This window comes from Poromitra crassiceps (genome assembly GCF_964638095.1).
Source record: "Poromitra crassiceps genome assembly, chromosome: 4".
In the NCBI taxonomy this organism is placed as follows: Eukaryota; Metazoa; Chordata; class Actinopteri; order Beryciformes; family Melamphaidae; genus Poromitra; species Poromitra crassiceps.
In genome coordinates, this window is record NC_139626.1 from 53,968,174 (window position 1) to 53,992,478 (window position 24,305).

General features: G+C 47.1%; 1 protein-coding gene across 1 annotated transcript in view; it reads right to left on the reverse strand.

Annotated features, from left to right (window-relative positions):
* Positions 1 to 2,538: 2,538 nt before the first annotated feature.
* Positions 2,539 to 24,305, reverse strand: part of LOC310775841 (uncharacterized protein) — a gene marked incomplete at both ends in the record, with an annotated part of 55,645 nt that continues 33,878 nt past the window's right edge. The window contains 3 exons of the mRNA XM_083635968.1: positions 2,539 to 2,594; positions 8,541 to 8,832; positions 13,924 to 14,063. Coding sequence (XP_083492094.1) covers positions 2,539 to 2,594; positions 8,541 to 8,832; positions 13,924 to 14,063 — 488 coding nt within the window. The remainder of the gene's footprint in view (positions 2,595 to 8,540; positions 8,833 to 13,923; positions 14,064 to 24,305) is intronic.

Sequence of the window (24,305 nt, forward strand, 5' to 3'; positions counted from 1 at the left end):
CAGCCAGGTTACACTCCGACAGAGGTGCGAACTTTGAGTCAGCTCTAATGTATCAACTATGTGAGCGTTATGGCATAACCAAGAGTAGGACAACCCCTTACCATCCGGCTGGCAATGGTAGTGTCGAGCGGATGAATCAAACACTGCTTAACATGCTCAGATCCCTAGAAGCAGAAAAACAACACCGTTGGTCAGAATATCTACCAGAGTTGCTGCAGGCATACAACAACACTTCCCATAGTGCAACAGGCTATGCCCCCTCCTTTTTAATGTTTGGTCGACACTTGAGGCAGCCAGTAGACATGGGATTAGGTGTAGGCCCACAACAGCCATGCTTGGACGCAGGGGGGTGGGTGCGGGACCACCATCAGAAGCTTTCTTATGCCTATGGGCTAGCTAGACTCCAGATGGCCAAATCTGCAGCCCACAACAAACAGGTCTATGACCGGAAGGCTCACGCCTTGCCTTTGGCATCAGGTGAAAGGGTATGGGTAAAGGACAGGAACAGACAGGGCCAGGGTAAGCTACACCCAGGCTGGAACCCAGAACCTTATGTTGTGCTTGGACAGGTGGGTGAAACTGGTGTTGTATATAAGGTACAACCAGAGAAAGGCGGTCGTGAGAAGACACTACACAGGAACGCTCTGAAGCTCTGTATTGCCCCTGTAGCTGGAACCCCCCAGCAGACCTTGGGAGTAGACCCAGGGGCAGGGACGGAAACAGAACCCCCATTTTATTTTTTTTGGCCTACCCCTCCACATCCACCCGGTGTAGAGGAACCTAGACGTTCTGCTCGAGCAAACAGAGGGCAACCCCCCAACCGGTATAGGCCGGATGACAGTTGAGGTGTCAGGGACTGCCACCCTTTAACTAGGGGGGGATGTCACAGGGCAGAGAACTCCCTATTGTTTTGATTTATTTATTTTGGTTTATTTCTATTAGATGTGTCCTTTATTATTACTTTAGATGTGGCATTTATATTACATACTGTTGCTTTAATTATTTTGCATGTTTCAATTTGGTTTGGTTTGGATTTGGAGTGTGTGTGTTTTTGGGAGTTTCTGCCTGGACTGCTGATTGCGCAAACTACAGACACCTGGGGCAGGGGAATGGACACGGGGGAGCCAATGGGCGAGCAGAGCGGGGCAGCATTTCCCCTTATTAGGAAGATGCAAAGGACTGGAGGGGAGAGCGAGCCACAGCAGACAGAGCCAGCCAGCAGCCGACCGAGACAGCCACGTCCCCGCCAACAGCCGACCGAGACAGCCACGTCCCGCCACTGTGACCCAGGACCCCGGCCGAGGAGGAGCAAGCAGCCGACACACTATAACCCAGGCCGGATTGCCATTCTGGACGAGGCTGGAGCCTGGTCCAGGGCAGTGTGAGTAGCTCACGATTTGTTATAGTGATTGTCGGTCTAGCCGGGAGTTCCTGAAATAGAACAAGTTACGTTAATTTGCAAGCACAGTATTATAGTGCTACTGCTGTAGGACCGCGACAACACGTACTCGCCAGCCTTTTGTCTTATAGACGCCACCTCCGAGGGAGTGGACGGCGGAGCCGAGACAGGACGGAGCGGAGCCAGAGCGCAGTGGGAAGGACTGCCTGAACGTTGGTGCGGCGCTGTTGGGCGGCTGACTGGGACCATCGAATACACGGGACTCTATCTGGACTTTTTAGTTGTACATTTTTATTCCATTTTTATTCCCTGTATTTTAGTTGGCTTTTAAAGCCCCTAACCCCATTTTTACCCCTTGTTTGAAATGCCCAGGTTTTAACACCTATTTATATTGTAGAAAATAAAAGGCATTTGTTTTGGGTACAGCTGTTTCCGTCTCTGTCCTTGGGTCTAGTTACACTGCTCTCCCTTGTATACAAAGAACCTACCTGGTACATTTGGGTCCACCTTTTATAGAGTTCCTAGGCTCTATTCAAACAAACCTAGGTGGCGTTGTCAGGCACCACCACTAATAGTCAAGCCGTTACATAGACACAACATACTTCTGTGTTCCTCATGTAGTAAAATACATGATAAATGTATCTTTCTCAGACTGTATACACAACATACTTCTGTGTTCCTCATGTAATAAAATACATGATAAATGTATCTTTCTCAGACTGTAGACATAACATACTTCTGTGTTCCTCATGTAATAAAATACATGATAAATGTATCTTTCTCAGACTGTAGACATACTTCTGTGTTCCTCATGTAGTAAAATACATGATAAATGTATCTTTGTCAGACTGTAGAGATACCATACTTCTGTGTTCCTCATGTAGTAAAATACATGATAAATGTATATTTATCAGACGGTAGACTACCTTCTGTGTTCCTCATGTAGTGACAGTGATCAAAAATAGGTACAGGGACACAACACAATACCAGGCTAGGTTTTCTGACAGATCTAGGCCTATATGTTCAGCTGAAGAAAAAGATAATTTCCAGGCAGGAGTTGTCAATTATAAATAACTCCAAATTCAAAAACACTGCAACTGCTACAATCAGCAGTTTCCAATGTTCACAAAAAAAGAAATCTACTCACAAACGCCGGAATCAGGTGCAGGTAGGCCCAATTTGGTGGTCGCTTTGGCTGCAGAAATACAGAGAGAGAAATGTTGAATAGCGCTGAAATAATTTGATGTCGGACTTCTTACTACAGTAACCTCATCAGGAACATCTACTTCATTCTCTATCACAGAGGACTGGCCAAGATTTAAAATTCAAGCTGGTTCTCGTATTGATAAAAGTAGTCTCAGGACCACAGACAGAGAAAGGGGGGGGGGGGGGCAGAGAGAGGGAGTGCAGCACAGGAAGGACCACAGACAGAGAAAGAGAGGGGGGGGGGGCAGAGAGAGGGAGTGCAGCACAGGAAGGACCACAGACAGAGAAATTTCCTTCAACTCAACGCTGCAAAGTCCGAGGTGCTAATCATAGACAACATCGCCTCCAGAGTGGCCACGCACCTGGGGGCTTTTAAAGAAAACGTGCGCACGCACCTCAGAAACCTGGGCGTCATTTTTTCGACCAAGCAATGCACCTGGACAAGCATTTCAAATCCTTCACCCGCACCTGTTTCTTTCACCTTAGAAATATTGCAAAACTCCGGTCCATCATATCACACACCGAACTGGAAATGTCTGTACATGCTTTCATCTCATCCAGACTTGATTACTGTAATTCACTGCCTCACCTGCGTCAACAAATCATCTGTCAACCAACTCCAGTTAATTCAAAAATGTCGCTGCCAGACTACTCACTAAGTCAAAAAAATCATGTCACATCAACCCCATCCTTGCCGCCCTGCACTGGCTCCCTGTACGCTTCAGAATACACTTCAAACTCCTCATTTTCACTCACAGAGCCCTCAATGGTCACGCTCCCTCCTACATCTCAGACCTCATCCTCCCATACTCCTCCAGCCGCTCACTGAGGTCATCTGACCAGGCGCTCCTGGCGGTCCCCAGGACCAAACTCAAAACAAAAGGGGACCGAGCCTTTGGGGTAAGGCCCCCAAGTCTCTGGAATGCCCTCTCCCTCTCCCTCTCCCTCTCCCTCCCCCTCCCCCTGGCCCTGCGAACCGTCCCAACTGAAAGCCTTTTTAAAAAACATCTAAAGACTCACTTCTACAGACAGGCTTTTGGCAATCTATAATTCATTCAATCACTGCTTTTACTTTTTTATTTGTCGTATCTGTTGTTTTATCCCATGCTTTTACTTTACCTCGCTGGTTTTTTAACTTATTATCTTATTGCACTGTATTGTTTTGTCTTGCCTTGCTTTTCCTACCTACCGTATGTAAAGCACTCATTTGTGCTGTGAAGGGCGCTATATAAAGTTTTACTTACTTACTTAGAGGGAGTGCAGCACAGGAAAGGACCACAGACACAGAAAGAGAGGGGGGCAGAGAGAGGGAGTGCAGCACAGGAAGGACCACAGACAGAGAAAGAGAGGGGGGGCAGAGAGTGTGATGCGCGGGCCGCAGTTATAACCGCGCTGACCACGGATATCCCGCCCCGCGGGCGGGCCAGATCATAAAAATAAACATTCTGATATAGTGGATGGGTTGCGGGCGGTTGAAACGATGTATCAATAATGAGGAAAAATAATATTAATTACGTTCTCTAGTCTATGAACGTATTTTAAGCTACATTTTTCGTCAGGCACATTCTTAGTCGCCTATTGTAGATCCCCCAAAGGACCCACGGCCGTAAACCAAACAATACTAGCCATGTGCTCTCCACTTTTCGTCCATATGGTCAATGATGTCACCCTCAAAGTCTCTGCTGAAGACGTGTTTGAAGAGAAGACGCGTTCGTATTTTCCCATACAATGAGGCAATCCAGTAAACTAAACTTAAAGCTATAGCGTTAGCCGGTAAGCTACATAAGGGCAAGTGGTGGACTGGACATACAGCATGGAAGTTTATTTGGAGTCTTGGACTGCAACACTTGCACCAACGGCAGCAGAAACCGTAAGTTTGCTCCTTTTATAGCGTTTTAAAGCGTTTATAGCGTCGGGTGCATGGCGGGCGCAGATCTATAAATAGTATGAAATAATTTGTGCGGATTCATGGCGGGCAGACGGTTCATGCATACACGCGGATTAGGATGGCATAAAAGCTCATCCACGCATCTCTAAGAGGGAGTGCAGCACAGGAAGGACCACAGACAGAATGTAGGGGTTAGGGTCGATGTTTCTTTCTTCCTGATGACTTGGGCCTGGCTCTCTCAGACAGCCTCTTGTTTCCCCAGCTGAAAACCTTGTGAGGTGACTTAAGGGTCCCACACAACACCCCCCCCCCTCTCAAAACACCCCAATCCAACACAGAATTAAGTAATCCCCACTAAACTGGTATCCAGCATTGCAACACGTTCTCACTCCGACCACGTAGCATATTGACGCTTTGTCCCGTCCCTTATGCGCCACTTGTTACTAACATGGTACCCTTGAGCGACCCATGAAACGACTTGGGCTTTCCGACTAAACTCAATACAAACCCATAGAAGTCAACTTTGACGCTTATGGCAACTGCTCCCCCATCAGCCTAACTGCTCGCCCATTAGTCAACTGCTCACCATTAGCGTCTGGGGGGAGGTTAGGTTTAGGCGTGGGAGGTGGGAGAGGTTAGGTTTAGGGTCTGGGGGAGGTTAGGTTTAGGCATGGGGTGGGAGAGGTTAGGTTTAGGGTTAGGGTCTGGGAGAGGTTAGCTCCTCCAGACCCTAATGGGCGAGCAGTTGACTAATGGTGGAGCAGTTAGGCTAATAGGGGAGCAGTTGCTATAAGCGTCAAAGATGACTTCCATGGGTTTGCATTGAGTTTAGTCGGAAAGCCCAAGTCGTTTCATGTGTCGCTCAAGGGTACCATGTTAGTAACAAGCGACGCACAAGGGACAGGACAAAGCGTCAATATGCGACGCGCTCAGAGTGAGAACGGGTTGAGCATTGACGGTAGATAGAGTAGACACGATTCTGCCTGACCAATCAGTCGTCTGCAGTGTTTTCACCGTCACCGTATAGTACCGGGTCCACAGCGCTAGAACCTCAACAAAGCAGGGACCAAAACTAGCACGACTCAACCCCGACTCAACCCAGGCTGGCCAGGTTTTTGATCGGTGGAATGAGACAAAAAAGCGAGACGAGCTGGGCGGGGCCGCGCTGATACCAGCGGTGGAGGCCCTGGAACAATGGTGCCAGGACAACCACCTCTCTCTTTGAACGTTTCCAAGACAAAGGAAATCATTGTAGACTACAGAAGGGGGGGGGGGGGGGGGGGGGGCGCACACCCCCCAATCACCATCAACGGCACAGTGGTGGAAAGGGTGGACAGCTTCAAGTACCTGGGAGTCAATATCCACCAGGACCTGACATGGGCCAACCACACCGCCACTGTTGTCAAAAAGGCCCAACAGCGACTACACGGACTCAGGCGCCTGAAGAAATTCAGGCTAAGCCCAAAAATCCTCAGGGACTTCTACAGAGGCACCATTGAAAGCCTGCTGACTGGCTGCTTCACCACCTGGTACGGGAACTGCACCACTATGGACTGCAGGGCGCTAAGAAGGGTGAGGCGTGCGGCCCAGCACGTAACAGGATGTGAGCTGCCAGAACTGCAAGATCTGTACAACCAGCGGTGCCTCAGGAGGTCCCTGAAGATCATCAAAGAGACAAACCACCCCCACAACAGTCTGTTCTCCCTGCTACCCTCAGGGAGGAGATACAGGGTCCCAAGAGCATGCACAAATCGCTTGAGGGACAGTTTCTTCTGACAGGCCACGAGACTCCTTGACATATACAAATAGTGTAGTAGCCGTACTGTACCGCACTGTAGATGCTACCATTATGTATGACTAATGTTCAATAGTATGTTTAATTAGGTATACGCTATTTGCACCTAACAGAATGTTATTATGTTTAATTATGTTTAAAGTATGTTCATGCCATTTGCACTATGGGCAGTGAATACGCCACTGTCTGTGGCGTGTCTTACTGCTTTATTGCTTGTTGCCTCTTGTTTTTATTTATATATCTTTTATTTTTTGCACTATGTTGTAACGGAGCCTACAGCACAAGAATTTCACACGTGATACTTGTACTACGGAGTGACAATAAAAATCTTGAATCTTGATCTTGGAAATGGGCCATTAGTATGTCTTAAGAGCATAATGCTACCCAATGTTGCTGCAATACTGTCTGTTCAATAGTTTAATGAAATACAAGCAGGCAGCGAGCTGGTCCTCCTATCACATCATTGAGAGGAAGAGGATGGACAACCTGTGCGGACGGACGCTTCAGGGAGCAGAAGGTTGGTGCGGTTAACAGCAGTTACTGTTCACTGTTATCATGACATTACCATGACAGACTTGTGTGGGTGCGTTGTCGTTTTTTGTTTTGTTTTGTGTGTGGTTTTTGTTAGTTGGTCTTCCAACTCTGTGTGACATCATCAGCCTTCCTCTCTACAGTATGTATGTTCCTCTGTGTGACATCATCAGCCTTCCTCTCCTCTACAGTGGGTATGTTCCTCTGTGTGACATCATCAGCCTTCCTCTCCTCTACAGTATGTATGTTCCTCTGTGTGACATCATCAGCCTTCCTCTCCTCTACAGTGTGTATGTTCCTCTGTGTGACATCATCAGCCTTCTTCTCCTCTACAGTATGTATGTTCCTCTGTGTGACATCATCAGCCTTCCTCTCCTCTACAGTATGTATGTTCCTATGTGTGACATCATCAGCCTTCTTCTCCTCTACAGTATGTATGTTCCTCTGTGTGACATCATCAGCCTTCCTCTCCTCTACAGTGTGTATGTTCCTCTGTGTGACATCATCAGCCTTCTTCTCCTCTACAGTATGTATGTTCCTCTGTGTGACATCATCAGCCTTCCGCTCCTCTACAGTATGTATGTTCCTCTGTGTGACATCATCAGCCTTCCTCTCCTAGTATGTATGTTCCTCTGTGTGACATCATCAGCCTTCCTCTCCTCTACAGTGTGTATGTTCCTCTGTGTGACATCATCAGCCTTCCTCTCCTCTACAGTATGTATGTTCCTCTGTGTGACATCATCAGCCTTCCTCTCCTCTACAGTGTGTATATTCCTCTGTGTGACATCATCAGCCTTCCTCTCCTCTACAGTGTGTATGTTCCTCTGTGTGACATCATCAGCCTTCCTCTCCTCTACAGTATGTATGTTCCTCTGTGTGACATCATCAGCCTTCCTCTCCTCTACAGTATGTATATTCCTCTGTGTGACATCATCAGCCTTCCTCTCCTCTACAGTGTGTATATTCCTCTGTGTGACATCATCAGCCTTCCTCTCCTCTACAGTGTGTATGTTCCTCTGTGTGACATCATCATCCTTCCTCTCCTCTACAGTGTGTATGTTCCTCTGTGTGACATCATCAGCCTTCCTCTCTACAGTATGTATGTTCCTCTGTGTGACATCATCAGCCTTCCTCTCCTCTACAGTGTGTATGTTCCTCTGTGTGACATCATCAGCCTTCCTCTCTACAGTATGTATGTTCCTCTGTGTGACATCATAAGCCTTCCTCTCCTCTACAGTGTGTATGTTCCTCTGTGTGACATCATCAGCCTTCCTCTCCTCCACAGTATGTATGTTGCTCTGTGTGACATCATCAGCCTTCCTCTCCTCTACAGTATAGCTTTATTGTTGGTTTCTGATGCAAGAAAAACACCATGGTGCAGTCCTCTCTTTGGGTTCAATCTTTTTTAAATCACCCATTGAATTGTTTTCAGTATTTTGTCCTGTTCTGAGAGCACCGACTTCCCTCTGTGGAGGGGCTGAAGCACAATAAATAAATACAGTTCTTCTACGAGGCGTGTGCACTTACAGAAATCTCTGGTGCCAGATACAGTGTGTTTCCGTACGCGTGTACAGAGATGCACAGGACAGAAATGTCACTTTATGTCTGGTGGTGTGGCTGCTTAGCAGGTGTCTTTACCTCTTGACTCTGAATTATAAACGTATGAGTCATCTGTGTCATTTCTGTTTTTCACAGGTTTATATTTTCATCTCATGAGTTACCTTTGGGTCCCGACTCCGAGCTGCTGTTTGACAACCTGTACAGTAGATCATTCCTCTTCATCTTCATCAGAATCTTCTTGGTCACCTCCAGATAGCATTGGTTATAGGTCTGCACCACCTGGTCCACTGTGTCCTTCCTGTCTGCCTTCTCCAGTCGGCTCTTTTTGATGACTGGGAGACCTTCCAGGATGTCATCCTGCTGCAGGAACCATTTGAAGCTCTTGAACTCTTCATCACTGAAATCATCCAGTGTTTCCAACAGCTTCTCTTTATCTGTTGTCTTTGTTGCTCCCTGCTAAAAGCAAAGGATATTTTCAACTCAAAGCACATTTCTTAAGCTAAAAATCTATCTCATCACATCACACCCTATACCAGTCGTCCCCAAATGGTCTGTCTAGTAGGCACACTGGCCTTGAGGCTTGCCTCAAGGCTCAAAATCCCAGGTGTGCCTTGAGATTTTGAGACAACCATACATTATTATTGCAAATACATTATAGCATTTAAGTTTCAAATGAATTCCTGAATTATCTTGATCATAAATATTTCACGACTCACGAGTAATATAGTTGTTTGTTAAATTGTATTTGGCATGAGTAAATAAAAACATTTAGAGTGATACGAGTGATATTACGTGTTATAGAGGCTATTTTGCATGGATATAATACAGTAGGTGTGCCTTGAGATTTTGTCTTGCCCTTTGGTTTACCTCAGGTACAAAAAGTACCTGAACACGACAGACAGACTGAACACAGCAATGTGACAGACAGCAGACAGACAGACAGACTGAACACAGCAATGTGACGGACAGCAGACAGCGAGACAGACTGAACACAGCAATGTGACAGACAGCAGAGAGAGACAGACTGAACACAGCAATGTGACGGACAGCAGAGAGAGACAGACTGAACACAGCAATGTGACAGACAGCAGAGAGAGACAGACTGAACACAGCAATGTAACAGACAGACAGAGACAGACTGAACACAGCAATGTGACAGACAGCAGAGAGAGACAGACTGAACACAGCAATGTGACAGACAGCAGACAGAGACAGACTGAAGACAGCAATGTGACAGACAGCAGACAGAGACAGACTGAACACAGCAATGTGACAGACAGCAGACAGAAACAGACTGAAGACAGCAATGTGACAGACAGCAGACAGAGACAGACTGAACACAGCAATGTGACAGACAGCAGAGAGAGACAGACTGAACACAGCAATGTGACAGACAGCAGACAGAGACAGACTGAACACAGCAATGTGACAGACAGCAGAGAGAGACAGACTGAACACAGCAATGTGACAGACAGCAGACAGAGACAGACTGAACACAGCAATGTGACAGACAGCAGACAGAGACAGACTGAACACAGCAATGTGACGGACAGACAGAGACAGACTGAACACAGCAATGTAGGACAGCAGAGAGAGACAGACTGAACACAGCAATGTGACGGACAGCAGAGAGAGACAGACTGAACACAGCAATGTGACAGACAGCAGACAGAGACAGACTGAAGACAGCAATGTGACGGACAGCAGACAGAGACAGACTGAACACGCTCTGCAAGGTAAATATAAGTGTTCATTTTCTCTCTTTTACAATAACAATCTGAGCCTGTGTTTCTTACTAAAAACAAGCTTGTTTAGTGGACAAGGCAGGAGGAGCATGTGGGACAAGCGACTGAAGAGATCTTGGTCAATACTGCACCAATTTAAAAAAATCTGATCACATGACTGAGTTATACATAAATATGAAAATAGGGTCCAGGTTGGAAAATAAAGAAATTCTCCTTTAAGACATGCAGGTCTTTTAAAGGGGCCATATTATGGATTTCTTAATTTTGTATCGTATATATGCTGTTACAATCTTGGATGGTCATATTAAACGTGGGCTAAGCTTCAAATAAATAGGTGAAAGTGTTTAAATGTTACGCCCAGGTACCCCCCCATGAAATCTCATGTACGAGATGGTGCGAGAGCCACTGGTCTAGGTGACGTCAGCTAGGACTTGTTGCCTTGCCAACCTGGCTGTCAGACTGGCTCGCGCACACACCAGTAGTCTCATGGAATAGAGAGGCAAAGTGACCGCCTATATCCTGCTTCAGCACTGTACCAGAGATTTTCATACGCCATTTATTTCCCCATACACATTTCTTAAAATGCTTATACAAATAGTTTTACTGGTTCAAACCAAACGGTACAGATATATTTCGGAACAGGAGAGATCGCATAACATTTCACTGGGACCAAAACGTAAAGAAAATGCAGGTTTAAAGAAAATATTTTTTCTTTGTTTTTTTTTTGTTTTGGTCCGAGTGAAATGTTCTATGGTCTCTCCGAATGTTAGCGTTAGCTGAACCGTTTGGTTCGACGAAGTAAAACTATTTTATAAGCATTTTACGAAATGTCTATGGGAAAATAAATGTCGGATGAAAATCTCTGGTACAGTGCTGAAGCAGGAAGTAGGCGGTCACTTTACCTCTCTATTCTCAACGGATTCAGGACCGCAAAAGCAAGGAGACGACTTGGAAGTGAGCAAGGCTGTAGGACTGATGTGGTAAGTTCTGAAAATATGTGTCTCATTCCAGCATCGGTTGTACTGCAAACCAACCTGCTGTGCTAGGAAGCGCTAAGTAACGTTAGCGCTTGCTATATATAGCAAGCCTGCTCGGCCAGCCGCTGAAGGAAATGTCCCGGCGCAGCCCGGGCCTAGCGGAGCTGTTGCGTTAGGGGGATGTTGATACTGTATATTAATTGATAGCTTGCTTGTTACATCCAAGTCACATTTTTCATCGATGGTCAAATTCGTTTTGACAATCCGTTGCTCGTTGATATAATTGTTTTACAACTACCAAATGTAGTACCCAAAGCAGAGATCGCTGTTTCTGTTATGCATGACTATCTATCTATCTATCTATCTATCTATCTATCTATCTATCTATCTATCTATCTATCTATCTATCTATCTATCTATCTATCTGTGCGATGAGCTATCCATGGTCAATGCCTGGTTAGTTGTCAATAGGCTCTTTTTGCACCTCAGGAAAACTGAGGCAATTATTTTCGGTACCAAGGTCGAACTAGGCAAAGCACCTGATCTTAAAATTACTTTGGATGAGGCGACAGTCACAGCTAAATCTTCAGTCAAATACCTAGGATGCATCCTCGAGGGCAGCCTTGACGGAAAGAGCATGGCCAACAAAGTTATAGGTAGGGTATCCTCTTTAACAAAATTCTTGGCCAGAACGGTTAAGTATCTTGACAGAGATTCAATGCTACTCCTGTCCAACTCGTTGATTCTGTGTCACCTTGACTTTGCTTGTACTTCTTGGTTCGAAAGTTAGAAATTGCTTAAAAACAGGCTTCAGACTGCAGAATAAATTGATGAGGGTAATATTGAAACTGAGCCCTCGGTCGCACATTGGCAGGGGCCATTTTCAAAATCTCAACTGGCTTCCAGTGGAGGCAAGGGTCACCCTTTCTAGACTTGCATGGTCCACAAGATCATTTATGGCTCTGTCCCTGAGTTCTTAGATAAGTATTTTACTCATGTCATGAAGCTCATAGTGTTTTTACTAGATCCAGTGTTGCTAACCTGTGTTTGTATTGGTTCAAAAATCTTTTTGGCAAAGGTACCTTTTCCTACATTGGAGCCTCCGAGTGGAATTGCCTAGACTTGCCCATCAAATCTGCTCGCATCCTGCATAGTTTAAAAACAATAACTAGAGCATGACTGTTAGATAAGGTGCCTCTGTAGTGTCTCCCTGTTTTATATAGTTCTCCAATTTTGTTACTTTGTATTGCTTTTTAATTTACTTTTATTGCTATTTTTCTAATTCTTATTATTGATTGATTTGTAATGTCTTCTTATTGACTTTTATCTGTCCATTTTCTATCAATTTTTTTTTACCATTGTTTGATTTGTATTGCTCCCTTAGTGTTGTATGTTTTCGTATGTCTTGTTTTTATAAGACCAGGGACCGTGTTGGAAATTTGGCCTTGGATTGATTGTCTTGTATATCCATAATAAATCAAATCAAATCAAAAAAAAATATCTATCTATCTATCTATCTATCTATCTATCTATCTATCTATCTATCTATCTATCTATCTATCTATCTATCTACATAGATAGATAGATAGATAGATAGATAGATAGATAGATAGATAGATAGATAGATAGAGAGATAGACAGACAGACAGACAGACAGACAGACAGACAGAGAGATATTCTAGCTTTGCGTCTGGCTATAACGTGGAGGAAGGAGGAAGACTGGAAACGACGAGCGGGTTTATTCCCTGCCGCAGGAAAACGCAGAAGAAGACTAAAAAATAGTGTTTCAGACAGAGGGTGAACGGAAGGGGGCCGTGAGAGCCAGTACAAGATAAACAATGATTTTTTTAAACTATGAACGATGCAATAAGCTACTCTAGTGGAGTATCTAGTGGAGAATACATTATATTAGCAAAATATGGGCCCTTTAACAACTTCTAGCCTGATCCCCTTTAAATGTCCCCTCGAGTAGCTTCAAATTTAGAAAATAAAATGGTCCATGTTGTACAACAGTGTATCATCCATAGTTTGAATGTCCTCGAAACACTTCATCGATGCAATAGAGTGCCAAAGTCATGTGCTCTTCAGGATTTGGCATGATCCGCCATTTATTTTTCCATAGACATTTCATAAAATGCTCAAGAGAGACCATAGATTAGTTGGAGTATAGCATTTCACTCCAACTAATCTCTCAAGACTTGTTAGTGAAAAAATAGTTTGTTTTACTCTATATCACGCTTACTGTATATTGAGCGAGATATTCAAATATCTTCTATTTTTACTGGAACTCAGCTTTGCTGCCTCCCCAAATGCCCCCAACAGAAACGTGTTCTGCCTCCCTGTCTGTCTTCCACACCAGCAGAGGGCAGCTCATTCTTCACTGTTCTGTTCTGTTGTTTATCATGCTATGTGATGTTATTGTTTTGACCTGTTTTTAAGACCAGACCAGTGACAATGTTGGAAATAAGTGTTTACACTTTTATATGTATATCCCTTGGATGTTGTTGTTCTTTATCCAGAATATCAATCAATCAATCAATCAACCAATACAGACAGACTATAGGCTGTTTTAGTTTCATATAATGATCATTATGTGGAAAAAATAATTAGTGTTTGAATTATTTTAATTTAAAATGATTTTAAATATATACATATTTTTCATAATATTGATAACAATAACAATAATAATAGTAATATTAACAACAACAACAACAACAACAATAATAATAATAACAACAATAATGATAATGATAATCATAATAATCCAACAGACCCCCTGCAATTATGTCAATTGACATGTCATCCAACACAATGCTGCTCACCTCCTTCAGTTGGGAGCAGGACTGGACTGTCTCTTTGGTAGAGGGGGTGGAGACACAGGGCTTCAGTTGGGAGGAGGACTGGGCTGTCTCATTGGTAGAGGGGGTGGAGACACAGGGCTTCAGTTGGGAGGAGGGCTGGACTGTCTCAATGGTAGAGGGGGTGGAGACACAGGGCTTCAGTTGGGAGGAGGGCTGGACTGTCTCATTGGTAGAGGGGGTGGAGACACAGGGCTTCAGTTGGGAGGAGGGCTGGACTGTCTCATTGGTAGAGAGGGTGGAGACACAGGGCTTCAGTTGGGAGGAGGTCTGGACTGTCTCATTGGTAGGGGGGGTGGAGACACAGGGCTTCAGTTGGGAGGAGGGCTGGACTGTCTCATTGGTAGGGGGGGTGGAGACACAGGGCTTCAGTTGGGAGGAGGGCTGGACTGTCTCATTGGTAGGGGGGGTGGAGACACAGGGCTTCAGTTGGGAGGAGGGCTGGACTGTCTCAATGGTAGAGGGGGTGGAGACACAGGGCTTCAGTTGGGAGGAGGACTGGACTGTCTCAATGGTAGAGGGGGTGGAGACACAGGGCTTCAGTTGGGAGGAGGGCTGGACTGTCTCAATGGTAGAGGGGGTGGAGACACAGGGCTTCAGTTGGGAGGAGGACTGGACTGTCTCAATGGTAGAGGGGGTGGAGACACAGGGCTTCAGTTGGGAGGAGGACTGGACTGTCTCTTTGGTAGAGGGGGTGGAGACACAGGGCTTCAGTTGGGAGGAGGACTGGACTGTCTCATTGGTAGAGGGGGTGGAGACACAGGGCTTCAGTTGGGAGGAGGACTGGACTGTCTCATTGGTAGAGGGGGTGGAGACACAGGGCTTCAGTTGGGAGGAGGGCTGGAATGTCTCATTGGTAGAGGGGGTGGAGACACAGGGCTTCAGTTGGGAGGAGGGCTGGACTGTCTCATTGGTAGGGGGGGTGGAGACACAGGGCTTCAGTTGGGAGGAGGACTGGACTGTCTCAATGGTAGAGGGGGTGGAGACACAGGGCTTGAGTTGGGAGGAGGACTGGACTGTCTCAATGGTAGAGGGGGTGGAGACACAGGGCTTCAGTTGGGAGGAGGGCTGGACTGTCTCAATGGTAGAGGGGGTGGAGACACAGGGCTTCAGTTGGGAGGAGGGCTGGACTCTCTCATTGGTAGAGGGGGTGGAGACACAGGGCTTCAGTTGGGAGGAGGGCTGGACTGTCTCATTGGTAGAGGGGGTGGAGACACAGGGCTTCAGTTGGGAGGAGGGCTGGACTGTCTCATTGGTAGGGGGGGTGGAGACACAGGGCTTCAGTTGGGAGGAGAACTGAACTGTCTCAATGGTAGAGGGGGTGGAGACACAGGGCTTCAGTTGGGAGGAGGACTGGACTGTCTCAATGGTAGAGGGGGTGGAGACACAGGGCTTCAGTTGGGAGGAGGGCTGGACTGTCTCATTGGTAGAGGGGGTGGAGACACATGGCTTCTGTTGGGAGGAGGGCTGGACTGTCTCATTGGTAGGGGGGGTGGAGACACAGGGCTTCAGTTGGGAGGAGAACTGGACTGTCTCAATGGTAGAGGGGGTGGAGACACAGGGCTTCAGTTGGGAGGAGGACTGGACTGTCTCAATGGTAGAGGGGGTGGAGACACAGGGCTTCAGTTGGGAGGAGGGCTGGACTCTCTCATTGGTAGAGGGGGTGGAGACACAGGGCTTCAGTTGGGAGGAGGGCTGGACTGTCTCATTGGTAGAGGGGGTGGAGACACAGGGCTTCAGTTGGGAGGAGGGCTGGACTGTCTCATTGGTAGGGGGGGTGGAGACACAGGGCTTCAGTTGGGAGGAGAACTGAACTGTCTCAATGGTAGAGGGGGTGGAGACACAGGGCTTCAGTTGGGAGGAGGGCTGGAATGTCTCATTGGTAGAGGGGGTGGAGACACAGGGCTTCAGTTGGGAGGAGGGCTGGACTGTCTCATTGGTAGGGGGGGTGGAGACACAGGGCTTCAGTTGGGAGGAGGACTGGACTGTCTCAATGGTAGAGGGGGTGGAGACACAGGGCTTGAGTTGGGAGGAGGACTGGACTGTCTCAATGGTAGAGGGGGTGGAGACACAGGGCTTCAGTTGGGAGGAGGGCTGGACTGTCTCAATGGTAGAGGGGGTGGAGACACAGGGCTTCAGTTGGGAGGAGGGCTGGACTCTCTCATTGGTAGAGGGGGTGGAGACACAGGGCTTCAGTTGGGAGGAGGGCTGGACTGTCTCATTGGTAGAGGGGGTGGAGACACAGGGCTTCAGTTGGGAGGAGGGCTGGACTGTCTCATTGGTAGGGGGGGTGGAGACACAGGGCTTCAGTTGGGAGGAGAACTGAACTGTCTCAATGGTAGAGGGGGTGGAGACACAGGGCTTCAGTTGGGAGGAGGACTGGACTGTCTCAATGGTAGAGGGGGTGGAGACACAGGGCTTCAGTTGGGAGGAGGGCTGGACTGTCTCATTGGTAGAGGGGGTGGAGACACATGGCTTCTGTTGGGAGGAGGGCTGGACTGTCTCATTGGTAGGGGGGGTGGAGACACAGGGCTTCAGTTGGGAGGAGAACTGGACTGTCTCAATGGTAGAGGGGGTGGAGACACAGGGCTTCAGTTGGGAGGAGGACTGGACTGTCTCAATGGTAGAGGGGGTGGAGACACAGGGCTTCAGTTGGGAGGAGGGCTGGACTGTCTCAATGGTAGAGGGGGTGGAGACACAGGGCTTCAGTTGGGAGGAGGACTGGACTGTCTCAATGGTAGAGGGGGTGGAGACACAGGGCTTCAGTTGGGAGGAGGGCTGGACTGTCTCATTGGTAGAGGGGGTGGAGACACAGGGCTTCAGTTGGGAGGAGGACTGGACTGTCTCATTGGTAGAGGGGGTGGAGACACAGGGCTTCAGTTGGGAGGAGGGCTGGACTGTCTCATTGGTAGAGGGGGTGGAGACACAGGGCTTCATTTGGGAGGAGGGCTGGACTGTCTCATTGGTAGAGGGGGTGGAGACACAGGGCTTCAGTTGGGAGGAGGGCTGGACTGTCTCATTGGTAGGGGGGGTGGAGACACAGGGCTTCAGTTGGGAGGAGGGCTGGACTGTCTCAATGGTAGAGGGGGTGGAGACACAGGGCTTCAGTTGGGAGGAGGGCTGGACTGTCTCATTGGTAGAGGGGGTGGAGACACAGGGCTTCAGTTGGGAGGAGGGCTGGACTGTCTCAATGGTAGAGGGGGTGGAGACACAGGGCTTCAGTTGGGAGGAGGACTGGACTGTCTCAATGTTAGAGGGGGTGGAGACACAGGGCTTCAGTTGGGAGGAGGGCTGGACTGTCTCATTGGTAGAGGGGGTGGAGACACAGGGCTTCAGTTGGGAGGAGGACTGGACTGTCTCATTGGTAGAGGGGGTGGAGACACAGGGCTTCAGTTGGGAGGAGGGCTGGACTGTCTCATTGGTAGAGGGGGTGGAGACACAGGGCGTCAGTTGGGAGGAGGGCTGGACTGTCTCATTGGTAGAGGGGGTGGAGACACAGGGCTTGAGTTGGGAGGAGGGCTGGACTGTCTCATTGGTAGGGGGGGTGGAGACACAGGGCTTCAGTTGGGAGGAGGACTGGACTGTCTCAATGGTAGAGGGGGTGGAGACACAGGGATTGAGTTGGGAGGAGGACTGGACTGTCTCAATGGTAGAGGGGGTGGAGACACAGGGCTTCAGTTGGGAGGAGGGCTGGACTGTCTCAATGGTAGAGGGGGTGGAGACACAGGGCTTCAGTTGGGAGGAGGGCTGGACTGTCTCATTGGTAGAGGGGGTGGAGACACAGGGCTTCAGTTGGGAGGAGGGCTGGACTGTCTCAATGGTAGAGGGGGTGGACACACAGGGCTTTAGTTGGGAGGAGGACTGGACTGTCTCATTGGTAGAGGGGGTGGAGACACAGGGCTTCAGTTGGGAGCAGGACTGGACTGTCTCATTGGTAGAGGGGGTGGAGACACAGGGCTTCAGTTGGGAGGAGGGCTGGACTGTCTCATTGGTAGGGGGGGTGGAGACACAGGGCTTCAGTTGGGAGGAGGACTGGACTGTCTCAATGGTAGAGGGGGTGGAGACACAGGGCTTCAGTTGGGAGGAGGGCTGGACTGTCTCAATGGTAGAGGGGGTGGAGACACAGGGCTTCAGTTGGGAGGAGGACTGGACTGTCTCAATGGTAGAGGGGGTGGAGACACAGGGCTTCAGTTGGGAGGAGGACTGGACTGTCTCAATGGTAGAGGGGGTGGAGACACAGGGCTTCAGTTGGGAGGAGGACTGGACTGTCTCATTGGTAGAGGGGGTGGAGACACAGGGCTTCAGTTGGGAGGAGGGCTGGACTGTCTCAATGGTAGAGGGGGTGGAGACACAGGGCTTCAGTTGGGAGGAGGACTGGACTGTCTCAATGGTAGAGGGGGTGGAGACACAGGGCTTCAGTTGGGAGGAGGGCTGGACTGTCTCAATGGTAGAGGGGGTGGAGACACAGGGCTTCAGTTGGGAGGAGGACTGGACTGTCTCAATGGTAGAGGGGGTGGAGACACAGGGCTTCAGTTGGGAGGAGGACTGGACTGTCTCAATGGTAGAGGAGGTGGGGAGAAGCTGCATCTGTTGGGTCCGGCACCAGGCAGAGAAAGAGACAACTGATTTAGTTTGCCTGTGTTGATTAAATGTTGGCTGAAAGAGGAGTGTAATGTAAACACTGTAAACACTTTCTGTGAAGATATTAAGTTAAAGTATGTTAGGGGAGCAAAAGTAATGCTAAGCTAACAGGTTAATTTCCAGCCAAATTGGGTGACTGTTGCCCTTACACAAGGACAGTAACAATCAACACAGTAAGCCGTGCATTTTGTGCATGTCTGTCTGTGTGTGTGTGCAGGGCTTAAAATTTGGCGCGGAATTGCCAGATTCACGCATCTTTTTGGAAATTCCCACATATTTTCAATTTATAAAGGGGGAGTAATCCCGCAATGGTTCACGGCAGGGGTCTCAAACCCCTAAAACGATTTCATACGGCCCGCCACTTGATATGAAGTTATAGTGAAATCAGGCCCGCACCTCCGCTTGTTGTAAAACACAGAGCGCGCTCCCGAGACGAGCCGCACTTCACACCAGGGTTGCCAGATAAATTTCATAGATGTGGAGTTGGGCGGTTTGGTGTGCATTTTGGCGGGTTTTGAACTCTTTGTGCTGGAAACCGTCAGCAGTATCTGGCAACATGGCTTCACACTCCAGCTAGCGGGATCATCACTGATGTAAAATCCACCTCATTAGAGGTGATTCGGTTCACCTGAGTGAAAAACCAAGTGGAAAGAAAAACATTTGCATGCTAAAATGTCTTTTGTTGAGAAGTGAACATGTCGCTGTCAAAAGGCAAAAGAAAGGTTGATGACGACGAGCACAGACAGTTTCATGAGAAGTGGGAGTGATTCTTTTTTCATCGAGTTCAAAGGGAATGCTGCCTGCCTGATTTGCAAAGAGAAAATTGCCGTACTAAAAGAATATAACCTGAAGCGAATAAGAATAAGAGAATAAGCAGGGATGACAACTAATCACCTTTAGGTAACATTGACTACGTTTACATGCACACAATATTCCACTATTATTCGGAAAATGACAATATTCGGAATTTGATAAGGGTCATGTAAACAGCATATTCCAGTTGCATTTTCCGAATTTGCCCTTTTTCCGAATTTAGCATTTTCCGATTAAGACATCTGGGTCATTCCAGTATTATTCGGGTTTTCGGAGGATTCTTTGATCATACAGCGCATTCGGAATATGCGTTTCAATCAGGCTTTTTACCGCAGTTTGCGGCGCATGTTCCCTGTTTGTGGTCAACTGATGTGTGCTAGAAAGAGCTAGAACAGGCGATATAATCATAATAATCCATCATCTCTGGCATGCAAAAAGAAACGCCGACATTTCTGATCGGGAGGAGATGAGAAACATCGATTTAAAGAGAGAGAAAGTAGCCTATTAGTGCCCAGTGCCCACGGAAGTCCACAATGCTTGCGAGCCTGCGAGGTAATAACGTAGGCTACTAGCCTACTTTTTATGAAAGACTTGGATGCGCAACACCAAACTTTTCAGCAGCAAAGCTCCTGAAATGGACCAAGTGATGCTCGTAAGAATAGTGCTGCTCTGTTTATTCTCAACAGAAAAACTACCTGCATCTCTCTCTCTCCCCGCCTCCCTCACGTGTCTGGGAGGGCGAGCTACGGCTGCATGTAAACGGGAATATTAGTGGATTATTCATTTAGTCTGAATATTGTCATTTTCTGAATATGGGCAAAAGCGGAATATTGTGTGCATGTAAACGTAGTCGGTGAGTCACATTTTTCATCCCAAAATAGGGCAATTCAGTGAATGATTTTGTGTCTGCCCTGGTATCTGTCACATTTATAACTATCCATGACTTTGCATCCCTGAATAGGAGTCTAATTACTATGCCTTTTGTCATTGTGTTTTATCTGGAGACTAAGCAGCCATAGGCTTTCGGTTGTATTAAAGCGTTTATTTTTTGTATTGAGTGATACACTTTACTAAAACACTCGATCATATCATCATCATTAGAATACCCCAGGTGTGCATAAACTACAGGTTAAGTAAAGACAAAAATGTGAAATTATTGGTTATTGTAACCTATCTGTTATTGGACAGGAGAAGCAGATATTTACCGGTTATCGTATCAGCTGAAAGAATCCCCCAATGTCTATAAATCCCCCCTATCTGAAGAACATATTCCCCCCAGTTTGCAAAGTGAATTTTAAGCCCTGGTGTGTGTGTGTGCATGTCTGCACGTGTGTGTGTGTGTGTGTGTGTGTGTGTGTGTATGCCTGTGTGTGTGTGTGTGTGTGTGTGTGTGTGTGTGTGTGTGTGTGTGTGTGTGTGTGTGTGTGTGTGTGTGTGTGTGTGTGCGTACGTGCATTACTGGATTGTGTGTGTTTATCGAGCCGCTCTCTCCATAGCGTGCCAAAGTCTCGCCAATGAGGAAATGAATTGGCCATTAATCTCCAGACGTGTCTTAAAACTGTGGGTGCGTGTACCGACGAAATGCTATTGTACTCCACACATCTCTCTCTCTCTCTCTCTCTCTCTCTCTCTCTCTCTCTCTCTCTCTCTCTCTCTCTCTCTCTCTCTCTCTCTCTCTACGCTCTGTGCCTCTGTCTGGGGTCAGGGCCACGCCCCTTCCTCCGCCTCGAGCCAGTCTCCCCAAATCTCACCATACACACAAAGTCACTTATAGAAGCAGCTGCACTGCTTAAACATAGATACAAAGGGGGAAAAGTCACCTGCAAGTTTCTGGTGTCTGAGTTTTTCCTGGTGTGCGAATCTGTGGACAGACAGTGCAATGGTTGGTTGTTTGTTTGTTTGTTTGTTTGTTTGTTTGTGTGTGTGTGTGTGTGTGTGTGTGTGTGTGTGTGTGTGTGTGTGTGTGTGTGTGTGGGTGTCTGTCTGTGTGTGTGTGTGTGTGTGTGTGTGTGTGTGTGTGTGTGTGTGTGTGTGTGTGTGTGTGTGTGTGTGTGTGTCTGTGTGTGTGTGAGATGATGATGATGATAGAGATTGACAGGGTGTGAAGGTAACTCACTATCACTCCCTCTCTTTCTCTTCCATTTGTAGAGCAGCAGCACACTGACAGCCAACAGCACAACAACAACAGTCACAGTCACAGACACAGTCAAAACCAGGAAGTGACCTGGGCGAGAGACAGCTGGAAGAGGGGAGAGAGAGGGAGGAAGAAAGAGAGCAAGTGAGAGAGAGAGAGTTAGATGAGTGGGTGCAAAAAGATGAAGGGAACATAAGACTTGTATGGAATTGGTGTATTGGATTCCTTAAAGGGGCCCTATTATGCATTTCTTAATTTTGTATCATATATATGTTGTTACAATCTTGGATGGTCATATTAAACATGGGCTAAGCTTCAAATAAATATGTGAAAGTGTTTTAATGTTACCCCCATGAACCCCCCCTCGCGCCTATGAACTCTCGTAGACGAGATGACATGGATTTATGGCGATTTTGTGCGAGAACCATAATTTTGGTGACGTCAGGTAGGACTTGTTACCCTGGCAACAAAGCGTTGCCGCCGCCGGCGCGCAGCGCGCGCACGCCCTCTAGCCCCCACCCTTCCCTGTGTTGACATTTCTCCAGTACACTGCCGACCGACAGTAGCGCTGCTAATTTCCACTCGTCTCGGCCGTATCTGCCTTTCACTTTCACACAAAACAAGGAGACGACTTGGAAGTGAGCCAGGATGTAGGACTGAAGTGGTAAGTTCTGAAAATATGTGTCTCATTCCAGCATCGGTTGTACCTAGCAGCTAGGAAGCGCTAACGTTACTTACCACCGGCTGGGTAACGTTAGCACTTGCTATTAGCCTAGCAGCACAGCTGCCTTTCATAGACATGAACAACCGATGAATGACGAAGGCACACATTTTCAGAACTTGTAACGTTAGTCCAACTTGCTGACTTCTCCAAGTCCTCATTTTGGTTTGGTCCGTGTAGTCTTTGCTAGGAGAGGCACACTTATAGTCACAAGCATTTGGGGAGTTAGCTAACTAGCTACATTAGCTGTTGTGTTGTGGCTTGAGTGTGAAGCTCGCGGGCAGGGTGGGGAGCTGTAAAACAATGATATAAACGAGCAAGGGATTGTCAAAAAAAAATTTGACCATCGATAACAAACGTGACTTGGGCGTAACAAGCAAGGCTATCAATTGATATATCAACATCCCCCTAGCTATCTATCCCCTAGCTCCGCTCGGCCTGTGCCGGGACATTTCCTTCGGCGGCTGGCCGAGCAGAGCATCACATACCGCGGCCAAACACAAAAACTCCTCGCGCTGCCCTCCTGGAATATTTTTCGGAGGGTGGGGGTTCAAGCACAGGACCTAAAACAGAGCGTTTCATACAGAGGCTGAACTGAAGGGGGCAGTGAGAGCCAGTACAAGATAAACTGAGTTTTTTCAACTATGACTGATGCAATAAGTTACTCTACTGGAGGCCAACAATAAAATAATAATACATTATATTAGCAAAATATGGGCCCTTTAACACTGCCTGGTGGAGTATTGCATTCAGTGTATAGAGAGCCAAAGTGAACGTCACTTCCTGCCTTTCTCTGTGTACCAGCGTCTGAAAAAATATGAATGGTGGTGAACGAGACAGACGTTACTTTCTTTATCCCATTTTAATTGTGGCACGGGGTACACATACTTGGTCAATTTAAAAGATAAATATGCATGTCGAGAGAGGCGCAGTTTGTCCTGAAACTGAAACGTAAGGTTCAGTTTGGTCATCTTAGAGCAGTTTAAGAACTCCCATCAGGTTGCCAAATACCTCTAATAAGTGTAAGTTACCTGTTACGGAGGGAGTGCGAGTGGCTGATCAGGTACAGTCGAAAAATTGCTCTGTGCGATGAATGAATTTTCCACAGTAGTCACTACTTTCTATGTATATATACTAGGGCTGTCACCGTGTACACGGATAACCGGATACTAATTAATATCCGTTTAGAAAGATCAATAATAAATACACGTCTCCCCATTTAAATAAAGTTTTGACAATGATTTTACTGTGTTTTGGACTCGCAGTCACAATCATTCATTTCTCATGAAAAAATAAACTGTTTAGAGGGGATAATGCTGCCTGTAAGCTACAGATGATAACTTTAACGTTACTTAAAGTGTTCACACATGGGAAAAATATGTTTGACCAATGAAATCCTTTGTTTACAGCTGTCATACCTCCATGAGCTTGCGTAGCTTGCTGCTAAAATGGGGGAACCCCCGGCTCCTCAATTTGGTTTCTCAACATCCAATTTTGTTTGACAAACACCGTGAGGAGTGAGGACTAGCCTACCTCAACAACGAAATGAAGGACAAGAATGGCTTCAGATCACCCAGCAGCTTGGATTCACTGAAGATGGTAATGTAGCTGTTATGTTACGTAATTTACTTGCCAACGTTGTAGCGAAAACCACTGTTGTAAACGGATGGAGCTAGTGTTAGCCACTTGTATCCAAGTGCTACTGTATCCTGATGCTGCTTCCTTACCATCGAGGGTACGTTTCCTCAGGCAGAGAAAAGGTGCAGTCTCCATTAAAAACTAGCGTTCAGCGCAGTCGTTAAAACCACATGAATCCATGATCTACCTCAGGGTTGTCCAAACCTTTTTGAATGGGGGCCAGATTAGATCATGTGAAAATGCTCGGGGGCCACGGGTCCTTCTCACATCATATGGGTTATGAATAAAATAAAATAACATTATGGGTTATGAATAAAATAAAATAACTCGAAAGACTTTGTTTACCATCTGAAAACATTAGTTCTGCATGTGCTGTTCCCACTTGGTGCTTGTACAAAC